This window comes from Aricia agestis, chromosome 6 (genome assembly GCF_905147365.1).
Source record: "Aricia agestis chromosome 6, ilAriAges1.1, whole genome shotgun sequence".
NCBI lineage: Eukaryota > Metazoa > Arthropoda > Insecta > Lepidoptera > Lycaenidae > Aricia > Aricia agestis.
The window spans coordinates 10840106-10856331 of NC_056411.1; the positions used below are offsets into that span (position 1 = coordinate 10840106).

The window sequence follows — 16226 nt, forward strand, 5'->3', positions numbered from 1 at the left end:
TGTCTAAACTAGCTAGAGCTGTCAAAATCAAGCGCCCCCGCCTCTCCGTCCCACCGCTCACATACCTAAGGCGCGGCCTACTAGTTCCGCGCGCACTAAACAACTTTATTTTCGATAAAAAATATAATACTTAAGAAATAAAGACTCTTCCTAATGACTTTCACATTAGGACAGCTGATACAATCAAACACAAACAATGTAACATGATAATAATGACAATACAAATTTTGTTTGTTTGTGCATACATTATTATTGGTGTTCTAAGGTATCTAACGTTATGTTTACTTGGCACATGGTTGTTACTTTCTAACTCTACGTTAAGTATTTCTAAATTATCTCATGGCCTATGCCCAAGTCAAGTGATCGCATTTACACACACAACGAAATGTGCATGTGTAAGCGAGACTAAACACAACTAAAAGTATTAGATTTTAATAACTAAAAGTGTTTTCTTAAGGCCGGTATAAATAGTCAGTACTCAAGATGCATCTCGGTCTCAAGACACGGTTCAGGCTCTGTGATTGGTTGGTTGTCAAAATTTGGACCAATGACAGAGCCGAACCGCGTCTTGAGACCGGGTCGCATATTAAGTACTGACTATTTATACCGGCCGTAGTTTTCTTGCAACAAATTTTGTATGTACCTACTACAAATAGTTATTAAAGGCTTATTGCACGTTAAATATCTAATGTATGATAACAAAGACTAAGAAACGAATTAAAGTCTGAAGCAAAAATCCTTAAGAGAATATTTTGCACAATGAGTTCAGAATTCATGTTAGAAGGCACATTACTGCGAGTGTTACAGCTATCTCGAATACTGGGCGCCGCTCCTCTGGATTTCAAAGGGGATGGAAGAATTGTTACCGCGAGAGTTTCTTACCCATGGTATATCTACAGCTGCGTTATTGTTTGTGTTTGCCGTAAGTTATGTTTTTAATTACCTATTGGAGATCTTTGTGAGGGCTAAGGGCGTTTGTGCACTACACGGAATTTTACCATCCGGCGCGGCGCGGCATCTCGATTTCCTACCTTATTTATATGGCAAACGTGAAAGTTATGAACACCGGACGGTAAAATTCCGTGTAGTGCACAAACGCCCTTAGACCTTTGTAAGCATTAGTAATAAGTTTTCTAGAATCGCTGAGAACAATATTTTATTCCTGAATAATAGCGAACAACTCTGCAGCATGACTGGTGAGACATGTTCAATACTCGAGGACGTAATATTTGGCTATTATTTTAGTTGAAAAAGAGACGTGACATTTGGCTATTATTAAAGTTAAAAAATAATATCAATTGATCACTGAGTAAATGTAGCTATTTACCCAACGCATGGACACCGCGCGCGGGAGGGGTAGCACGCGGCGCGGGGCGCATGCCGCCGCCCCGGCTGCATAGTAATTTACTAAGTGTTCATGATTCATATTTTATTTAAAGGGAAATTTGGTCAAAAATTAACTACCTAACTTTATTACATAATTATAATGGGAATCGAGTACCGAGTACTCTCCTTAAATATTGATCATGTCTCACCAGTCATGCCGTATAAGCACCAAATACTTTACACAATGTTTGGTACACAAATTGCAAAATTGACACCATTACTAAGTAACCCCAAATACTATTGCAAAATGTATCTACTATTATAGAGAAAATATGTCTGGTCTCTGCTACTAGGTATATTATATTTTAATGGGACAGTCAATTTTGTAATTGGTAATAAGGTAAATGAGGGTTGTTATTAAAATGCTATTTGCCACCAGGTGCCGCGATGTAACCATAGAGTCTATCGTGACAAATAGACATTATCGTGACACATGACAGCTATATCGTGACACTTGACAGCTACATCGTGACATTTGACAACTATATCATGAGTCGTGACATATACAGCAATTTGACACGATATACCTGACGGCTACATCGCGGCACCTGGTGACAAATATAATTTCAACAACCATCATTGCTGCGTTTATGAGACAACTGGGAAGCTATATTTGTGTTACAGATGTGCTGTCTGTTCTACTAAATTATCTGTTCCAAGCAAAGAACTCAGAGAAAAACGAAAACGAATCTCAGTTGTTCGTGTTGTTGATGGTAGTTCAATATGTTCTCCTGGCGCTGAGAGTGTATTTGAGTTCCTTCACGAGCTATAGAAGAATGAAGAGTCTGACTGTACAAATGAATACACTGCAAACGGTGAGAGTTTTTTTTTAAATAGTGCATTGTTTTTACGCCCTAAAGGCCTCCATACAGGGTGTAACAAAACTAGGTGATAATACTTTAGGGCAGCCTTAACCTTAGGCAGCCAAAGCAGGCGATAAAGCCCCCTTGTGGGCGCTGAAGGTGAAGGCTTAGAACAAACCTACGCGTCAGTGACGGAGCGTCAAGTTGTCAAATGTGTTTTTTGTATACAAAACACACATTTGACAACTTGACGCTTCGCTTCGCAGTCGCCTGGTCGCGTAGGTTTGAACAAAGCATAAAGGGGGGCGGTGTGGGACCCAGAAAAAAAATGGGGACGTTGCGTAGAGGCTTGGGGTGATTTGTAATTTAATTTCATCTGGATGCATTTTAAATTAGAAAAATGGGGGGGGCGCTATAAAACTTTTTTTTCAAAGTGGGCAGTAGATAAATAAAATAAGTTTGGGAACCCCTGCTTTAGGGTGTGTATGTGTTCCTTGTAGAGTGTGAAAGTAGCAGGGCTGAAAGGTCAATTTTTTGTGATTTGTATGGGCAAGCGCCCCAGCGTCACGAGTTTCCACAGACAAAAGTAAAAAAATCCTCTTTTAGCGCTGCTACTTTTACAGTGCACAGGTTGTAACAAAAATAAGTGATAATACTTTAGGGTGTGTACTTGTTCCTTGTAGAGAGTTCACTGTGAAAGCAGCAGCGCTGAAAGACCAAATTTTTGTATACACAGGACTCATACACACCCTAAACTTAAAGTATTGTCACTTAGTTTTGTGACACCCTGTATACGAGGATCCAAAGGCAAATAGAATCCAAGTCATACTCATTGCATACCGATTAGACTGGTCTCTTGTGCATTCTCGTGTGTGTGCGCGAGTTCGGTAGGTCGGTCTGCCATCAGTTCGATCGGATTCGATCGGCAACCCGTAGGTATACACGGGCCCTAAGCATTCGGCTTTTGAAGCATAATTTAGCTTAATGTAAAACTGTTTATTTACAGGTGTTTAAAGAATTCAACAAAAAGTCTGTTGCAGCTAATCGACAAAATAAAGTGATAATTTTAGTTTTGTTATTTATTCTCATTTTCTTTATTGTGAGGATAGTCTGCACCGTAGAGCAAATGATCGTCGTTTATTCGACGGGTATGTAATACAATTTATGTTTTTTTTGGCAAAGTAAAAAAACAAAATCGAAAATTTAAAACGCGTCGCGGTAATAACGGGACCCTAATACTTAGCCTTTAGTAAGTAATGCAGCCTTTACCTTTAGTCACCACTGCCGTCTTCTAGTCACCACTGCCGCCTTTAGTCACCACTGCAGCCTTTAGTATTTTAACAATTTTGATGATCGGTGAGTCAGTGACAAAATTGTGGGTTTTTGGACACTTATAAAATATAAAGTATAATAGCTACGATATTCAAACTTTGCGCAATTAATTACTATACTCATGTCATTATATTTAAAAAAATTGAAATATCTAGCATTATCCAAACCAAAGTTACGAGGGTTCAAAAATACGACAAAACGTTTCGAGAAAAGGTAGGTAGTGCCCTTGCGCTTCGCTTGGCTCGCCTTTGCGGGGGCACTACCGTGCACCCAGATTCAATTAAAATGCCACTTTATGACATAGACTATAGTCTATGAACTATGTCATAAAGAAGGATTTTATTTGAATTTGAATTGACATACTGCCGCACTCAGAGTGGAACATTAATTACTTAAATATAATTAATTCAAAATTTTGACATAATATACATTATCTGTCAAACTCTCCATTAAATTGAAGGTTAATCGTAATTAAATGTCTCTGAGTACGGCGGTTAGTCTATGTCATAAAGTGGCATTATATATCTTGATTTTTTGTCGGTCGCGATTAGCCACGGTAAAGATAGGAACGGGACCTTCAGTTTATCTCCACAGTTTTTCTATACTTTCGCAATTCTACTGTGGCCATGCTAGGGCTACAGACTAACCACATGTCGTTAAGCTACCTTTTATCCAGAAAAAGAAGTATTCCTTTGGGATTTTTTTGTATAGCTAGTGTTTTTTCAGGTTACATTATTGCTAACGACATACTCACGTACAGTATGCTGACGATGTTGGTTCTGCAGGAGGTTAAGGTGGTACTCATTAATGTGAAGGTCGCTGAAGCGCTCCATGTACTGAAGATGCATTTGAAACTGTTGCTACGTGATAACCGTACGTCCATACTAATATCATAAATGCGTGTCTGTCTGTCTGTCCGTCTGTCCATTAGCTGTACGCCTGTGTGTCTGTTCCCTCTTAACGCCCCAACCGCTGAACCGATTTACCTGTTTACTGGGCAGATACTTTGTGTCCCGGGAAAGGACATAGGATACTTTTATCCCGGAAAAAATTATATTTCCCGCGCGATAAACGAATTTTGGCGCAACGGAACGGATCATCATCATCATCTAGTATTGTAGGTGTATTTCTTGATTTGTCAAAAGCATTTGACACTGTTCCTATTTCTCTACTTCTAAAAAGAATGGAGTCAGTTGGTATACGTGGATTACCTTTAGATATCTTTACAAGCTATCTCCCTAAAAGAACACAGCAAGTAAAGCTGGGAATATTTGTGAGTAAGGAAGCAAAACTTACCTTTGGCGTTCCACAGGGCAGCGTATTAGGACCCACGCTTTTCTTACTGTATATAAATAGTTTGTGCAAAACTACTATACCATACTGCCAAATAATTACTTATGCCGACGATACCGCTCTCATCATCCATGGGAATAACTGGAAACAAGTTCGTGACAGAACTGAAGTTGCTATGCGTTATATAATGACATGGTTATCTTCCAGTCTTCTAACACTCAATATAGACAAAACGAAATAAAAGCAACTTACGTCCCGCAATTTTAAATCTGTAATGTCTTCGAAAATATTCATTTAAAATTAAAATCGTAATAATTATGCTGTAAAGGGCCAAAATCAATAATGTATTTGAAGTATTTAATTGAATAAGGATTATTGCCGTATTGGTTAAAATCGCTTCGAAAATTAGCCATTATTTGAAGTTAAAAGTAAATGACAAAAAAATATGTTATTGTGGGATATAATATCCATAAGAGATATACTTATACGTGGGAGAGCCATGCTTCGGCACAAATGGGCTGGCTCGACCGGAGAAATACCACGTTCTCACAGAAAACCGGCGTGAAACAGCGCTTACGCTGTGTTTCGCTGAGTGAGTGAATTCCTACCCTCTTTTTTTCCCTTCCCTACCCTCTCCTATTCCCTTCCCTTCCCTTCCCATCTCTACCCTCCCCTATTACCCTATTCCCTCTTAAAAGGTCGGCAACGCAATTGCAGCTCTTCTGATGCTGCGAATGTCCATGGGCGACGGAAGTTGCTTTCCATCAGGTGACCCGTTTGCTCGCTTGCCCCCTTATTTCATAAAAAAATATATACCATCGCGGAGTTTTCTGTAGACCTTTTCAATGTGTCCAATGCGCACCCCTGCATTGGTACTCGTACTATTATTATTGGCGACAGCCAAATATCAAACACACTGATAATTTGTTTAACACTTTATTTGTTCACCAGTACACTCTAGTTTACAAGTTCTTACTTTACTTCCGTGCTCAGTCGGCAAATTGCCACACAATAAGCAGCCATCTTCTTATAAAGCAACGGCCACCTCTACTCTTACAATGTACCGGAACTCGGAAGAGTAGATTGGGGGCACCGGACATTGTATAAAAATAATAATTTCATAAAATCAATACATCTATTTAATAATCTAATCTATATTCTTAAAATATTAACCAAGTAATTTAATGAAAATCTATTACATTTTTATATATTTGCAATGATAAATCTTAATAACAATCAGTAACCGGAAATTAAACAAATACATTGTATTTATTACAAATATTCGCAAAATTAATTAATTCATAATTTAAGTAAGTATAAATAATTATAAATATAATTAAAGTCAACTCAAAATAATTATTACCATATCTACCTTTACTGCCAGAGACATTTCCGTCAGATATAAACATCCGGAAATTTAGCAAACATTATAAATATTTGCTAAATTAATTAATTTATACTTTGATTAAAAATAATTATAAATATAGTTAATTTAAAATCGAATTAAAATAATGATTACTATACTGCCAGATACATTTCTACATGTCCGGAAATGTCGCTAGCATTATTATCTATTCTGTGGCATTGGTAGCGCCCACTTCGAAACGGGCGTAAATCGCAATATTTTAATTTAGCCATAACTTCTAAACCAAACGTCCAATTTTAATCATTCGAAGAGCAAATATAATCTACATAAACTGTACTTAGTGATGAAATTATTTATTTTGATAAGAATCATTAGCATAAGCAAAATAAATTCGTTTAAATGTAGTCCAAAAAAAAATCTACATTTTTAAATAAGAAAATGGTTGTTGTGCCTCACTTGACATAGGTATAGTGTGTCGCGGACATTTTTGTAGATATTTATAAGATCTACATTTACTTAGAACATTCTATAGTTCTATATTTTATAGTTTAGGCAGCGTACGCAAAATATGTAAATTTTCTGGTTGTTCCCGAAAAACTGAAATATCTTACGGAACCCTATATTCTCCAAAATAAAAAGTAGCCTATGTTACTCGTGCTTTCGAATGGTGAAAGAATTTTTAAAATCGGTCCAGTAGTTTTTGAGCCTATTAATTACAATAAAACAAACAAACAAACAAAGTTTACCTCATTATAATATTAGTATAGATTGTTTTTATTCATAACTAGCTGTTGCCCGCGACTTCGTCCGCGTGGACTTTAGTTTATAGCGCGCAGTGTCAACAAAATTTGTGTCAAATTTAAAAACTTTTTAAAACCCTGGTAAGTGGTACCCCTCTTAGGGCCGCACTACACCGGAATGGCAGCGCTGAAAGTGCTCGCCTCGCCGCTGTCATTCCGGTGTAGCGCGGCCCTTAATTAATCAAAATACCCAAAAACAGCTGTGCAGTGTGCACATAATCTATACTAATATTATAAATGCGAAAGTATCTCTGTCTGTCTGTCTGTCAGTCTCGCTTTCACGCCAAACGCCAAAACTACCGAACCGATTGTTATGAAATTTTGTATACAGATAGTCTAAAGCCTGAGAAAGGACATAGGCTACTTTTTTTACTGGAAAAAAGGGTTGTAAGGGGGTGAAAATGCGTAAATTTGTTCAAATTAAGTTAGTTCCAACAATTCATAATAGATGGCGCCGTGCGTCTTCTACATCGCGCTGACGCTTGCTCAAAAGTCTTTCTATAAGACGTGGTATCATCTTACATTTAAGTTTCGATTTTTTCGATTGTTATATCTATTCTACGGTATTAAATAACTCAGTACTTTATCTGTGCAGTGACGTAACCTTAAACCTATCAATGATAAATAGTTTATGGGTAAAGTTGTGTAATTGGAGGGCTAAATAAGCTTTAAAATTTGGCATAAAATATAAAGTTTAATATAAAAAAATGAAATACTTATTGTGTGCACACTGCACAGCTGTATTGATTTAAGGGGTACCAGGTTTTTTTTATAAAAGCTTTTGACACCAATTTTGTTGACATCGCGCGCTATAAACTGAAGTCCACGCAGACGAAGTCGCGGGCAACAGCTAGTAATTTATATATTTCAAAGCACAGCATAGGTATTTGCAAACATCATTACCTCCCTAGTAGTATGCACGTGTTACTGACCCCAAGATTAATATACCTAGGTACCTATTATCGTAGGGCTAGGGAGGATCTATGTACCTAGAACTTGGATGGTTAGTCACAACAATACTTGTAAAACTCCTCTACCAAAATTGTGTCTATTACTATTAATACTTTGTTACATTTTGCATTGTAGTAACTCAAACTTGTATAATTACATTAATATTGTAAATGAATTCCAGAGTGGAAGTCGCTGTGAGCTGTGTCACAGTTTATACTAGTACAGCTCCCAACGCTATAATATTTTACTGTATTGATTGTGTTTCCATGTATGTAAAACTCATGTAAAACTGATTTAATTTGAATAAACATTTTATTTATTTATTTATTTATTGTTTAAAACTTTTAAAGGCTCATGAATCATGTCTTAAAAGAAGATTAATGACAATCTGGGATATTCATCACTCTTTTTAACCCCCGACAAAAAAGAGGGGTGTTATAAGTTTGACGTGTCTGTATGTCTGTCTGTTTGTCTGTTTGTCTGTTTGTCTGTGTGTGTATCTGTCCGTGGCATCGTAGCATCCAAGCGGGTGGACCGATTTTGATCTAGTTTTTTTTGTTTGAAAGCTGACATGATCGAGAGTGTTCTTAGCTATAATTCATCATCATCAGCCTTTTCAGTGCTGAACAATCAGGGTTTATCTGGTTCATGAAAAGCCGTTAGCAACATGTAGTCGTTTGATGGATTTTATATTTCATTCTAGTTTGTGACATTTGTGAATATACAATATACGTATATACATAATAATGGAAAGTTGACCTGGTGCTGCAGCATCACTTGGTAATCAATAAGACATCCAACTCCTCGCCAACTTAAAGCAGAGGTTTGGTGTTTGGGCTCATTTTAATTGCGACAGCCAGTAAGAAGTAGATAAACAGTAAATATTTACATGCTGCTGCTGCTGCATCACCTGGATTCTATAGGAACCGAGCTTAGTATGAACCCAAAGTGGAGGTTTCATGTTTGGGCTCATATTAACGATGAGGCATCGTAAACGACATTGATAGATGGTAATCATGAGAATATGATTCTGTTGATAGGAATTATTCTGCACTGTTTAAAGCAACACAAGTTTAAAAAGTATTAAATAAAATTAAATTAAGAAATTTAAAAAAAAACCCCGCCAAACAACTTTAAAAAGTAATGAAATAACTGCCTTTAAGTTCAAATAATTCCTAACTTGTGCAAAGTAATATTATAGTCCATAATGTTTGTCAAGGTGTGTCGGGGGACCGCTAATATAGATGTTTGATTTCACATAATAAGTTTAAGGATCAATTCACAGCGAACTGAATAGAAATAATAGCGACTTGGCGGTTGTAGGTTGTAGTTTACTTGGCGGTCCCCCGACACACTGTGACAACAATTATGGACTAAAATATTACTTCACACAAGTTAGGAATTATTTGAACTTAAAGGCAGTTATTTCATTACTTTTTAAAGTTGTTTGGCGGGGTTTTTTTTTTTAAATTTCTTAATTTAATTATTTATTTATTGGGAGCTGGAACGAGTCCTTTGCTCCAATTCATCACTCTACTAGATCTATACCTGAGATGATGTAAGATTTGTGCCTTGAATTTTGAATTTGCGCGTTATTCGGGCGCCGCGTGACGTGCGTGCGTGCCGCGATTGCACTGCATATTATAGCGTTGCGCTCGCGGCGCACACGTGGCGTTCGCTCGCTCATACGCCCGAGGACTAATAATAATTAATTCTTAGCCTGGCTGCACATTATCCGAAACTGATCAGAAATATTTGGACGCACGCCGGAACGCACTCTGTTCATACATTTTGTTGTGGACCCCGCATACTATCAGAATTCTGACGTGTCAAAATGTATGAGCGGGGCGGGGCGTCCGAATTTTTCTGATCAGAAATTTGGATAATGTGTGGCCAGGCTTAAAAATGAGAACGGTGCATTTTGTAGCGGTGCAACTGATGATGCATTTTAGGCGTCCCCCACATTAGGCGTTCACTTTCCTCGTGTGAACGAGAGAACGCCGCGTGCGTGCCGCGAGCGCGACGCAGTGCGCTCGCGACGCGCGCGCTGTGATCGCGTCACGTGTGGTTAGCTTAATACTGGGTACCTATTGTAATAAAATTTATCTCCTATTTCCAGGTCCAATCCCTCAAGCCGATATTCGTCGAGTCGGTAGTTCGTATATAAAGCTGTATGAAGTTGTGTCGGAGAGCAACAGATACGAGGGCGGCGTTATACTGCTGATGTTCGCGTCGATTGTCGTGTCGCTAGTGAGCGCGGCGTTCGTGTTCGCTGATGACCTGAATGATCTAGGTACCCATTTAGTTTTTACTAGCTGTTGCCCGCGACTTCGTCCGCATGGACTTTAGTTTATAGTTGTTCCCGTACATCGATTGAGTCGTTTACGCGCAACTCAGAAAAGTTTATCGTGCATGATTACGCGTGATGTCGTCACCACGCGAAATATAACGTTCCGCGCAGCTTCGCCCGCGTAAATGAGATATTTTACAGACAAATTAGTCCACAAAAATAGCCTATGATACTTCACGTGGTCTACTTCTTATCTGTGCCAAATAACAGAAAAATTGCTCCAGTAGTTCGTGAGATAAGCCCTTCGTGAGATTTCCCCTGTGTTTCCCACATTTTCTTCTTCGCTCCTATTAGTCTTAGCGTATTAAAATATAGCCTATAGCCTTCGTCAGTAAATTGGCTATCTAACACTGAAATAATTTTTCAAATCGGACCAGTAGTTCCTGAGATTAGCGCGTTCAAATAAGCCCTTTCAAATAATTTCCCCCATTTTTTCCAAATTTTCCTCTATTTCTTATCTCCTATTAGTATTAGCGTGATAAAATATAGCCTATAGCCTTCTTCAATAAATGGGCTATCTAACACTGAAAGAATTTTTCAAATCGGACCAGTAGTTCCTAAGATTAGCGCGTTCAAACAAACAAACAAACTCTTCCCAATTATAATATTAAGTATTCTTCTGTTTTTCTTGCATGTTAGATTATGCATACTACTCTTGAGCACCCCTGAGATTCACGCAAATCAGTTCAATGTTTAAGGCGTCATGAAGTAACAGACAGAAATACAGACTCTTGCATAATTTATATTGTATTCAGGTGAAATGTATTTCAGAGAAATCTCATCTGTCCTTCGACACGGTGGCGATCGCAGTGCCGGCGATTGCGGGCGTACATCGAATTATAATATTCGTACGCTCGTGTCATCAGGTTCATAAGGAGGTACCTAATATTAAAATACGTTTTTCGCGCACGAAGGGTTCCGTACTATTATAGACCAAAAAAAAATTGTGTTTTTTATATGGGAGCCCCTTAATTATTCATTTTATTTAAATGTTATTATTAATTATTAAAGTATAAATACAGCTGAATATTTCGTGTACATTTCAAGTGCCTACCTATTTTCCATCATTGATACCGAGCAAAAAATGTTAGAAAAATCACGTTTGTTATATTATGGGACTCCCCCTAAAATATTTAATTTATTTTGTTTTTAGTAAGTACTTTCTTATATTTATTTTGTTGTTATAGCGGCCGCGGCAACAGAAATACATAATCTGTGAAAATTTCAACTCTCTAATTTACGGACTACGGACGGATAGACGGACCATGCGACGTATAAAAAATAATCGGCCAAGTGCGAGTCGGACTCGCCCACGAAGGGTTCCATATCGTTATACAGCAAAAATAGCCAAAAATTGTGTTTGTTGTATGGGAACCCCCTTAAATATTAACTTTATTTTATTTTCAGTATATTTTGTTGTTATAGCGGCAACAGAAATAAATAATCTGTAAATATTTCAACTCTCTAGCTATTACCGTTCTTGAGTTACAGCCTGGAGACAGACGGACAGACATCGAAGTCTCAGTAATAGGGTCCCGTTTTTACCTTTGGTTACGGAACCCTAAAAAAGCGCTTGATAATTTAATGACGGCCTCAGGCTGCGTTTCCACCAGAGATGTGTTACGAGGAATGTGTTTTTAAGATCCAATAGAATCGCTGCGCTGAGCGAGGTCACGTCAATGAAGCGATTCTATTGGTTCTCAAAAACACATTCCTCGCAACATGTCTCTGGTGGAAACGCAGTCTTATAGACGGAGGCATATTAGGAGTGAAAGAGACAAGTAGTCGTTGCATCTGTATGAATTACTACTACGTGCTTTGCAACCAGCAGCAGGTTGCTACAAAAATAAGAAATAACTTTGTTCCATCCGGGTGTCCCTTGACACCTCTCAAGTTTTTTTCTAATAAAACGTAATGTAATTTGTTATGTCCAGGTGACGGGGCTAACCATGTCGGTGAGCGAGCTATTGTACCGGACTAGTTTGGGGTGCGCCGCACCCGTCGAGCTGCAAGCCCTCATACACCAGCTGGAGTTGACGCGGCCCGTGTTCTCCGTGCTGGGGGTGTTTACTGTCACACAGTCGACACTCACCACGGTAGGTCCGCGCAAAACATATTCCTTTCTTTTTAATAAGTACGCTTATATTATTAGCCAGGGCTGTATGTATGTAACGGAATCTTTAAGCTTGATTTTTACCTATCTACAGTTTAGTCTAATTAATTCGAAACTTTGTATAGTGCATACGTATTAAAAGCCAATGACAATGCAACAATTGTTAAAATATTTGAAAAAAAAAAAAGAAAAAAAGCGTGTTATTTTAGTTTTTAACTTTTATTTTTAATAAGCTATTGAATAGTTTTTATCGCCTCGCTGGCTTTGAGCGCGGGGACCGAATCATGATATTCCGTAACAAAAGTAAACCTAACACTCCCCACTCCGACCGGAGCGGTGCGCCGTGCGGCGTTGAAAGCCGTGCATCGTCTTACGTCGTTTCAGTTCGGCAGAAAGACACGGTGTTTGTGTGCGTGCGACTAGACGTATGCGAATTATAATTGCATAAGTTGATAAAAAATGCAATAGCTTTACCGCGGCAGACCCCGAGTGCCACACGTATTTTTTTGGAACAAAGTTCCTTATAGCGTGTTCGGCGTAAAGGAGGCTAGGCAGAACGATATTAATTGACCTCGACACTTTTTTTTATTAGTACCTGCATGGTAGGGATGTCAATAGATGGCGTTTTTTAATAAGTTTTTGAGTATACATGTATACAGGTTTTTTGAACTTGATAAGAAATAACTTCGTTCCATTCGGGTGTCCCTTGACACCTCTCAAGTTTTTTTTATATTTTAACGGTCCTCAAACATACAATGATAAAAAGAAAGGAATAAAAAAATTAAGATACAAAGAAAATACCGCTCTTCGTTGTCTGATTGCAATCTACCAATAGCGACTCGTCTGTTCACTGCTTTTGATATCGTACGTATCCGTCAATAACAAAATACGAATTTTGAAATTACTAAAGGTCTGCGTAAAGGCGATCGTACATTTATCAGCACGCACGCGCCGAACGCGCCGCATTTTAGGGTCTATACAGACGGACCGCATTTCAACTGCAATCCAACCGCAAATTGCAGTTCAATTGCAGTTTGAATGCAGTTGATGGTTTGGTCCAATGGTTTGCAGTTCTATTGCAGTCGTGTCAACTGCATTCAAACTGCACTTGAACTGCAATTTGCGGTTGGATTGCAGTTTGTCTGTATAGACTCTTAGAATTCGTTGTATGAAATGATATTGTAAAATTTCGCACATTCGTCATTACTGTATGCGCCGCATTTCGTAAATTATGCGGTGCGTTCGACGCGTACGGCGCGTACGGTGCTGACGTGCTCCGTGGTTCGGTGGTCTAGAGCACGTGGCTCTTGTTCCGGAAGTCGTGGGTTCGATTCCCGCGTTGGAAACGTGTTGTTTCCAAGTTTGGTTAGGACAATGCAAGCTGATCACCTGATTGTCTGACAAGACAAGTAAGATGATCCATGCGTCGGATGGGCATGTAAAAAGTCTTTTATGCGCCTGATCTCTCGCCAGTCGTGTCGGTCTTCCGTCCCACTAGGTTATGAGAGTAAAGGAATAGAGAGTACTGTTGTGTACTGCGCACACACTTGGGCACTATAAAATTACTCCTGTGTAACTGGCCTGGTTTTCAATAAAACCGGCCACCGTCAACGAAACCGGTAAGGGGGATATTGTATGTACGTTGCTGACATGTAGTTCAAAGCCTCATAAAAATATTATAATTTTAATTCCTGTTTTGACAGGCCATTCGTCTCGATGTGAAACTAGTTACACGTAGTTATCCTATACATCATAATATCTTAGATCTCATAGTATTAACAATATTAATATATTATCTATTCTCAACCTTTAATATTTCTGTTTTCAGATTTTGAGTGCTTGGGTGTCGTACACACTGATATTGATACAAGTTAGACCAGCGTCATCTCATTAAGATGAACGCACATATTTTATTAGGACGAAGGCGCCGCATTTTAGACTTCGTATGAAATTATATTGTGAAACCTCGCACATTCATCCGCAACGTACGCGCCGCGTTTCGTGTACTATATGAATGTGCGATCAGCCTTGGTCAGCATAGCACAGATTAAAAAAAACATTATTATTAACATAAAAAATAAAAATGCAATAGATACTAGTAAGTTACGCCATACTAAATAATACTGTCATATTTGTTTGTACCCAGTAAGTAATACTAGATATTATTATGACAGTATTATTTAGTTTGAGGCAATTATTACAGTACCATAATTTTAGGTACATTTAAGTAGAAACAGAGCTAATAATGTTACAGCTCTATTTTTTACTGATATACTTAAGTATATTTAAAATATCATCATATAAATAATATTAATAAATAATAATTGAGTAGAGAATGTTAGTCGTTAGATTACTTTAATAGAAACTCGTGTTGTTCTAAATCTTGATAAAGTAATGTGCAAAAGGAAAATGTTTATAATAAAGAGTCGATTTAAAAAACAATAATTCAATCATTTATTTGACCACATTGTCAGTACACTATTATGGATATACTGAAACTTTAAACAACGATACACAGCGCAGAGGTTTGTACCCTGTAGAACAACATTGACACCTTATATTAGGGATACTTTACCGAATATTCTAAACGCTTAAAATGCATGCTCAAAGAATTTAGACGACTACTTTTTCTTTTCTTTATCAAATTAATAGGGAAAAGAGAAAACTACTGTAAGAGAAAGAGACAAGAAGTTTGATCGAATATTGGAACTTGGATCAAGATTTTAGATCATTATCTTACTTATGTTTTTTGATAAATAGCTTAATAGTGGTCCAGTCCAGTCCAGTCAAATCTTTACCATAGAAAAAATATTACGTACTTATATTATGCCTATTCATAGTAGCGGTGTTATGGGCGACGCTGGGCTACAGCCTAGGGCGCCGGAGAAAAAGGGGCGCCAAAGGCAAACAAAAAGAGGCACGCTTTTTTTAGCAATACCAACACCCAGGGTGCCCATGAAATTCGCTGAAAATCAGATCTGGTAGTGCGAAAACTGGCACTGTCTATATGTATACAACAAGTCAAGTACAAACTGCTAAGCGTTTAAAATATTTGGCTCTCTACCTAGTATATAACAGTAAACACTTAAATCAGTAGATATGATTACTAATAAAATACATTGATTATGTGGGTTCACAAGAACATCAAAATATATTTTTTTCTTACTGTTACTTTTAGTTTATTGACTAGATATAATTTTGTAATTGTAAGGGTCAATTTATACTAGCGCAGAGTCGAAGCGCATCGAAGCGAATTCCCAAAAACTGAACATAGAAAATTCAACCTAAACTTCAGAGCGTAACGCACACATTACTTCTGCGAGGCCAATCAGCGTGGGTCGGGCGCAGTAATGTAGTGCGTTAACGCTTTGGAGTTAAGGTTGAATTTGTTATGTTCAGTTTTAGTAATTCGCTTCGATGCGCTTCGACTCTGCGCTAGTATAAATTGACCCAGAGGCAAGTCTTGATCTAGATATAATAGAAACTTCTTATTAAAATATCAAGAGTGTCAAATGTTATAAGTACTGCATTAATTTTAATTTAGTACTTTGGGATAGTGTAGAAATAGTTTTAGTAAGAAGTAATCTGTGAGGTATAAAAGCAAGTATAAAAGTCTTTGTACACACTTAAGTTAATAGTAATCAATAGAACATACAAAAGAATACACACACTAGTTTTAAAAGGGATTTTGTATAGGAGACATTTCCAAAACTTTTGCTAACTTTATATAAAATAAGTTTAAAGTAAAAACTTAATACATATTAACAAGATATTGAGACAGAGTGTAGATAGTTTTTTGTATATTAAACACCTTATTAATAAAAATATTCTA

General features: G+C 37.6%; 1 protein-coding gene and 1 long non-coding RNA gene across 2 annotated transcripts; one reads left to right on the forward strand and one right to left on the reverse strand.

The window, feature by feature from the left end:
* Positions 1 to 20: 20 nt before the first annotated feature.
* LOC121727705 lies at positions 21 to 14462 on the reverse strand. The gene is made up of 3 exons (XR_006035712.1): positions 14453 to 14462; positions 3905 to 3912; positions 21 to 103 (listed from the first exon to the last, which is right to left on the reverse strand). It is a non-coding gene; the product is annotated as an uncharacterized LOC121727705 (long non-coding RNA).
* Positions 608 to 14436, forward strand: LOC121727703. The gene is made up of 8 exons (XM_042115676.1): positions 608 to 922; positions 2011 to 2201; positions 3196 to 3337; positions 4248 to 4394; positions 10051 to 10224; positions 11053 to 11159; positions 12216 to 12377; positions 14223 to 14436. The coding sequence occupies exons 1-8, from the start codon at positions 760 to 762 to the stop codon at positions 14286 to 14288; spliced, it is 1152 nt and encodes a 383-aa protein (XP_041971610.1). The 5' UTR covers positions 608 to 759; the 3' UTR covers positions 14289 to 14436.
* Positions 14463 to 16226: the final 1764 nt, after the last annotated feature.